The 8,296-nt window shown below is 45.2% G+C and overlaps 1 protein-coding gene across 1 annotated transcript in view; it reads right to left on the minus strand.

The window, feature by feature from the left end:
- LOC135828787 (leucine-rich repeat-containing protein 15-like) overlaps window positions 1-8,296 on the minus strand; it is a 220,229-nt gene that overhangs the window by 187,973 nt on the left and 23,960 nt on the right. The window contains exon 3 of the mRNA XM_065341220.1: window positions 6,632-6,768. Coding sequence (XP_065197292.1) covers window positions 6,632-6,768 — 137 coding nt within the window. The remainder of the gene's footprint in view (window positions 1-6,631; window positions 6,769-8,296) is intronic.

An 8,296-nucleotide genomic window follows, 5' to 3' on the forward strand; every position in this document is an offset into this window, starting at 1 on the left:
GCCCGGGTCATTGCCTGGATCAATCGCTTCTCAAGCAACGCAAGACACTTGAACACTGAGCGAGTGTCAGGCCCCCTGTCCGTAGATGAAATCCGCAGCGCCGAGTATGTCATCATATGTTAGTGCCAGCAGTCAGCTTTCCCAGAGGAAATCAGTGCTCTACAGCGGGGAAAGCCTATCTCTCCTAAGAGTGTGCGTAGCAGCTTACAGCCGCAGCTCGACGGAGATGGTATTCTGAGGTGTGGTGGTCGGTTGCGCTATTATTATTATTATTATTATTATTATTATTATTTGAAACTCGGGTATTGAGCCAATAATAAAAGTAGAAAGGAAAAGGACATATGGAAACGAGTTAAGAGTAACTCTCCACCACTGTAACTAGATACTATATACAGTCAGAAAGTGCAACAACTAGGCACAAAACTGACAGGAGATGTGTTGAAGCTAGGTGTCAGGACGTCGAATGTCTCAGTACTCTGTCAGTTTTGTGCCTAGTTGTTGCACTTCCTGGCTGTATATAGTATCTAGTTACAGTGGTGGAGAGTTACTCTTAACTCGTTTCCATATGTCCTTTTCCTTTCTACTTTTATTATTATTTGTGTGTGGCTACTTTTATTATTATTTTTATTATTATTATTATACGCATTCCCGCGTTGAAGTGTAGCAGCAGTATGCTGCGTCCACAGCTTCGCTACCACTGGACTTTACCACCTGACACAGCACATACACATACTTTGCACATACACCGCTGTCATATACATAGATCGCCTTTAGCATTCCCACACTTGAAAGTGTTCTTGTATGTGCTGTGATAGTCTTACTAGTCTTCTTTCTTCTGTTTAGGTCACCTTACAGGTGATGATTGTAAACTTTAGTGTTAGTGTTAGTGTTAGTTTTCTCATCTTTCGTTTTGTTTAGGTCACCTTACAAGTGATTATTATTAGGTCACCTTACAAGTGATGATTGTTTAGTTTGCTGGCCTTGCCAATTGTTTCACCACGATGTGATAGTTCTAGAACATTCATCTGCCTGCATTATTCGTCTTTATATTTCGTAATTTGGCCTCCCCTTCCTTAATGCACTGATGACGCCCAATGGGCGAAATATTGGCAAATTTATTTATTTGGTGCAGCTGAGAGCCTGTTGCCGGAATGGCGGTATTTTCAAGTGCATTATTATTATTATTATTATTGTAGAAAAGAAAAGGACATATGGATACGAGTTTAGAGTAACTCTCCATCACTGTAACTGGATACTATATACAGTCAGAAAGTGCAATAACCAAGCACAAAACTGACAAGAGTACTGAGACATTCGACGTCCTGACACCTAGCTTCAACACATCTCCGTAGCGCTAACCTTGCTCGTTTTCGTTGCGCTTGCCTTCCCCTCTTTGGTCTTTTCATAACCTTGAACCTTCCAAGTTGGAAGGCTGTCGGTCAGCGCTACGGAGATGTGTTGAAGCTAGGTGTCAGGACGTCGAATGTCTCAGTACTCTTGTCAGTTTTGTGCTTGGTTATTGCACTTTCTGACTGTATATAGTATCCAGTTACAGTGATGGAGAGTTACTCTTAACTCGTATCCATATGTCCTTTTCTTTTCTACATTTATTTATGGCTCAACATCCGAGTTTCAAATTATTATTATTATTATTATGTCTGAAACTCGGATGTTGAGCCATAAATAAATGTAGAAAGGATTATAGTGCTGTCCAGGCACAAACATCACCAGGGATACAACTTGCAGAGACACTCCGTTTCCAGTTCTGTGGATGGCAGTGGTGAGTCAACCAAGTGTCAAGTCGTCGGCGGAGTAGCGCGAGCTCCAGTGGGGGAGCAAACCCATTCCTTATCAAAATCATCGCCGAAGTCGCAACCTCTATTTCGTACTGTTGTGCCCAGCGCCGCCGTGCGACTAGCTGGTTTGGAGTTGACAGCGTTGTGAATGACCGAGGGTCCTCTCCGTTTGTTCTCACCATCCAGGAGCGATAACTGACTCTCGCTGCTATCTGGTGTTCACGAGGTGTTTGTCGCGCTTGAAACGGGGTGCCTCTGTAAGTTTGTATCCCCGGTGATGTTTGTGCCTGGACAGCACTATATAAGTGGTGCTCTTCAGGCACAATCTTCCTCAGCCTACCAATAATTTTTTTGTGCGACTGTTGATGCAAAAGTGACTGAAGGCCTGAGCGCAGTTTTTGAATTTATTGCAAGATGCACGGTGAAATCACGTGCCTTGTGACGCAAGAATGCCAAGTCGCGTGGCCGACGGCTCACGAGATTTCAGAGTCACCTTTGTCAAGTGCGCTTGTTACTCGCCTTGAACGCCCGTTGGTCTGGAAGTGATCACACTTGTGTTGTTACTGCGCTCAAGAACACGCTGACCGGGTTGTAGGCGTACGAACCGGGACTTTCCCTGACCATGTAGGTCGAAGACCAGTGAAATGATGATGAAATCACATTCTTTATGACGTAAGAAATCTCTCATGCAGTTCACGCGACAAGTGCGTGCAGCCAGTGCTGCTCGCGTGCCAGTCAACACAAAGGGACCGAGCTAGCCGCTTTTGTCGAGCATCGACATGAAAACAAGGGACTTTTACTGTTGGTTTATGTTCGGGATTGCAGGAGGTAAGCGTGAAAGACGAATAACTCTCCATGCTGTACGGGGCATATTTCAACGGCTTGCTGCGATTGCAACACTCCTACAAGGACAGTTTGTGGGGATTCTCAGCAGTTCAAGCAGGAAATGAAGCTCATCGTACCTCTGCCATCATGGTCTGTTCCGAGTAGCGTTCCAGGCACATTCGCGATCGATGGCCGCGTATCGTGATGCAGGAAGCGTCATCCTACGTCACAGAGCACGCGATCTCACCGTGCATCTTGCAAAAAATTAAAAAACTGCGCTCAGGCCTTCAGTCACTTTTGCATCAACAGTCGCAAAAAAAATTATTGGTGGCGCAAGGAGAAGCTTGTCGTTTGGAGTGACAAGTGATCACCGCTGCTTTTCCTTGTCAGAGTCAACACTACACTTTGTTCTGCGGCCTTGGGATTAGTGTTGGAGTAGAAATTGCTGAGGAGATGTGGCGGAGGGGCGAGCTTTCCTGCGCAGGTATGACTTTGGGCGTATTTCAGCATGGTCGAGTGGAAAAATTCAAAAAAGTTTATTTCAAGAAAACCCCAAAAGGAAGATGGGGGACATGTCCTCAGCGCTAGAAGAGGTGTTCTACTATCTGCCGGTGTATAGTTCTGGCCAATTGAGGACGTAGCTGGCTGTTTTGCCAGCGCTTGTAAATTGGCTATTTTCAAGACGATCATTTGTGGCGTCAGGGGGTGATGGACCTCATCTTCTGGGATGCTGGCGTGGCTAAGCGGTACTGCTCCAGGAACTCTTCTAAGGTGAGGCAATGTTGGCTTGATGGAGTTTTGTTCATAGCTTGTTCATATACGCTGTGGCGTGACTCGTTTCTAGACCCATAAATAATGTGATATTTCGGCCATTTTTGAGGGGTATGCAAATTTCAAGGTTTCCTTCCGAAACATTTTCAAGGGCTTTGCACAATCAATCCACACCCCAAAGGGAACCTACCTGCAAATTTTGAGCGAAATCGGAGAGATCCACTTGCACACATACTTTGGTATTCTCAGACATGCTCTCTTAAGCTCAACTGATGAGGGGTAAATTCCCCGAAACACTGTGTATTGAGCAAGGGGTGGTGCTTTCTTGCAGGTCTGCCGAGTCGAAGGTTCGATGGACTTCTCGTGCTCTCTGGATGGCAGTCGTGAGTCAGTCAAGTGTCAAGTCGTCGGCGGGAATAGCGCGAGCTCCAGTGTGGAAGCAAACCCATTCCTAAACAAAAATCATCGCCGAAGTCGCAACCTGTATTTCGAGCGGTTGTGCCCTTCGTAACTCACACTTCCTGTGAATCCACACGGGCGGGTGGGACGCAGCCCTCACTGTGACCCACACACTTCACGCACAAACTAGCACGCGGGGAGCCCCAAGTCATAAAATGTTAACTGGTTTAAGGGAAAGAGACAAACGGGACTAGTCTGAAGAAAAAACTGACTGTCGCCACCAGGACTCGAACCAGGGACCTTAACTTGTAGCCAGCGATGCTCTAACCACTGAGCTATGGTGTAGTTGTCATTCCGGCAGAGGCCATTCATTAACGAGAGAGCTTGGAAGCTCAGGGCCCTACGCTATGCTTTTTTTGCCTTGATGACCTAGACAAAAAAAGCATAGGGATGTTATAAATTCTTTAAAAAATTCCTTTTTTTAAAGACATAACCTGAGATTCGAACCCGCACTATCGCGCGCCCTGCATGCATCCCCCGAAACACTTCGCATACATACTAATTCTTCCAAGTTGTTTCACATTGTGATCTTGCATTTGAAATCCCCATTTGAATATGCATTGTGGCCAGCCGTCTTTGATGGCACGGTACTGTAGGGGATAGGTATGGGACAGGTACGATCGAGGGTAATACGACACCGTCTCCCGTACCGTACCGTACCATCAAACACAGCTAGCCACATACAGCTGCGCGCAATATCCAAATAGGGCTTTCAAATGCAATATAATAACATAAAGCAACTTGGAAGAATGGGCAGTGGCGTGCACCGAGTCTTGAAAGGGGGGTTTCTAGAGTTGGTAAAAAAAATTTCTGGAGACCCACTGTATATTATGTATTTTGTGCACATGCGCATCCCTCGAACATGCCGTCGAAAATAACGGCGAGGGCTGGGCACAAACGCCTGAGAGGGAACCAGGTACAGAGGTAGAAAAGACAGAAATAAGAGTAATGAGGAATGGAGGGAGGGGACGATGTTGCATGGAAATGTTGGTACATGTATAACCGGTAACAGCATAAAACGGGTTACCTTTTACATACCAGCACTTCAAAAAGCATTTGCAAAGAGGGTGCAAAAGTCAATGTACTCATAAGTTCAATATGACAAACATGTATATGAGTCATATACATGTTTGTCATATTGAGCACGTAAAAGTTTGATAGGCCTAGCCGCCCAGGCGACACTACTGTCTATTTACATTCGACGGATCTTTCTTTCTGTTCTTATGACGAAGTTTTCAGCATGTGCATGTGTTGGCAATGTTCCACAGGATTTCAATAAAGAGTTATGGGCCTTGCTTCGATGGAAGCTCGCGGAAGAAAAGCGAAGCCCCGCGTCCTTGAGTCGCAGCCGGAGCAGCGCTTCGTTCTGAAGCAGCACAAGTGGATCATGGACGCGCATTTTTGCGTCTTCCAGTCGACAACGTTTTTTGACGAACATCTCTGCTGCGCACATGAGTGAGAACGAAAGGCTGTGGAGATCTTGATTTGAGTCAACAGTTTGGAAGGAGATATCGTCAATCATATCCTTGAACTGACTTGCAACGCGCGCGCTTGACTCAAATTTCGAGACAGAACGGATTTCTTGAACGTCATGCGTCATCGCCAATCCAGGAGCAAACCAGAGCTAGAGATCGATCTTTCTGTCGCTACTCTCCACTGAAGAAAGAGAGAATAATGTATTTTGAACTGCATGCAAAGCAACTCTTTCTCACTTCGAAATAAGGACATAGACACTGTACTGTAAACTGCCCGTCGATCGACGCTTATGCAGGATAACCAATCCAGTAGGCACGCTTTTCCTTTGGCAAGATTGCCCGAAAAAAGGTGGTTTCCAGACACCAAAAAACTCATACGGTGCTCGCGCCTGATGGGTATGAATGCGAAGTGTATGGGGGAATGCATGTAGGGCGATAGTGCGGGTTCGAATCCCAGGATATGCCTGAAAAAAGGAGAATTGAAAAATTTATAACATCCTATGCTTTTTTGCCGTCAGATACGGATAGCGCCAGGCGTGACACAAACAAACACACAGACAAACAAATACCGAATTAAAGCTGTGTGGACCCTGGCTAGCGCCAGACGTTACTGAAGTAACGTCTTCTGCATAGTTACGGGAATAATAATAATAATTGGTTGTGTTATCAGCGCTTGTAAATGGGTTCCTTGCAAGACTATCATTTGTGGCGTCGAGGGTGATGGCCCTTGTCTTCTGGGATGATGGCGAGGCTAAGCGGTACTGCTCTGGTAACTTTTCTAAAGTGAGGCAAGTTTGGCTTCCATGGAGTTTTGTCCTTAGCAGAAATGCCTTTTTCGGCCGTACTTGAGGGGCGTGCAAGTTTCAAGGTTCCTTTCAGAAACGGTTTCAAGGACTTTGCACTGTCCATCTAGTCCCCTTAGGGAACCTGCCCGCAAATTATGAGCGAAATCGGAGAGATTGACTTGCACATATGGTTCGGTTTTCTCAGACATGGTTTTCCCACCTTCAAAACAGGCTCAGGAGCAATGCAAGCAAAATACCACAAAATACCACAAAATACCACAAAGTACCACAAAATACCACAAAATACCACAAAATACCACAAAATACCACAAAATACCACAAAATATCACAAAATACCGCAAAATATCACAAAATACCACAAAATACCACAAAATACCACAAAATACCACAAAATACCACAAAATACCACAAAATACCACAAAATACCACAAAATACCACAAAATACCACAAAATACCGCAAAATACACAAAATACCACAATGCAACAAATCTAACTTACACCTGTGTTTGGTCATTGCAGCTTGTAAGGGTTTTGTTCACCCCAATTCCTTCACATGTACAGGGTCCACAAGTATTGGATCCTTCACAATATGCGCTCCAATAGGTTAATAAGAACAGTATTGTCAAGGTAGACATCTGGGCATATAATAAAAACAATGTACACATCATTGAATCTAAAGGAAAAAGAGAGGACCAAGGAACTATGTGTCCAATGTACCACTATAATCATTATGCCACTCCTGAAAAACATTGCTAACTGGACTTGGATTGTTTCTCAACTGGTGGTGTTAGTGAACATTATAGTCTAACTTGTAGTTCCATCGACTTTTTTTCTTTTTTTTGGCTAAATTGGACGATGTTCCATTCTCCGGTCCCAAAACGATCACCTTATCTTCACCCCACTGAACTGTACCTTGCTCCCTACAGTGCATTTCAAAACTTCAAGACGCGTAAGATTTTTGAAATATTTCAAATTTGGCTGGAACTTTTTGAGAATAGTTTTCGGAATATTGCTCAGGATCGCTCCACAATTACTCTCATATAGTTTCTAAAGGATTGGATAACAGACGCCCAATTTGGAAAAATTTATGCACAAAGTGATCACAGATTTTATGTGGTATAGATGCTGGCATAACGGTTTTTGCCTAGGTACGCGTCTATAGTTTTGAAATGGACTGTAGAGCTCTCGAATCACCTCAGTGCAGAATGTTTTGCGTTTACGTTTATTTCTTCTCTTCTTTCCTTTTTTGCTGCTTTTCGTGGCCCCTTTCTTGCTGATCCAGTGCCTGCACACTACTCTGCCTGGCAGCAGCTCCGATCTAACTTCTCCGTATTGCCCCTCCCCCCCCCCCCCACTGAAAGCAACGCAGCTGTTGGTCCATTACTATAGTTTCCTGAACTAATTTGGCACTCACTCACCCCCCCCCCCCCCATCTCTTCCCCCCTCTCTCTCTCTCTCTCTCTCTCTCTCTCTCTCTCTCTCTCTCTCTCACCGTAATGGATCCGTACTGTAGTTTGAGCCGTGCCTGGGCTTGTACTACGCGCCACGTGCTTGGCGCTTGTCGCAAAGCGCTGGACCAGGGACGTTACACCTGGAGGCACGACAACGTACTAGGGGTCATCGTCATGAACATGCGTGAGGAGATTCGAATCCGCACTGCTGAAAACACTGTACAAACCGAAAATTCAAATGAACTTGAATCCATCTCGTTTTGCAAGGCGGGAGAGAAGCCAGTTTGCGTTCAGCCCAGACGGAAGTTGGTTACGACTGATCTCCTGTCAGCGGCCTCAGACTGGAAACTTCTTGTCGACTCAGTTAGTGCAAAGATTTCTTTCCCTAGCTGTGTTGCACTTACCACCCTAAGACCAGATATAGTTTTGTACTCTACGAGTCGTAGGATTGCATTCTGGATGGAGTTGACAGTTTGTGCTGAGGACAGATTCCGTGTCAGTAACTCGCGGAAGGACAGGCGGTATGCGGATCTGGCCGATCAATGCCGAACAAATGGGTGGCAGGTCGTTTCTTTTTCGGTTGAGGTAGGTGTGGGTGGTTTCATCCCGGACTCTCTTCGGAGGGCTCTGAAAGCGCTTGGGTTTTCTAATCGAAGAATAACATTTATTTGTAATTTGTGCAGTAAGACGTCTCTGCAAAGCAGCTACATCA

Source organism: Sycon ciliatum, chromosome 12 (genome assembly GCF_964019385.1).
Source record: "Sycon ciliatum chromosome 12, ocSycCili1.1, whole genome shotgun sequence".
In the NCBI taxonomy this organism is placed as follows: Eukaryota; Metazoa; Porifera; class Calcarea; order Leucosolenida; family Sycettidae; genus Sycon; species Sycon ciliatum.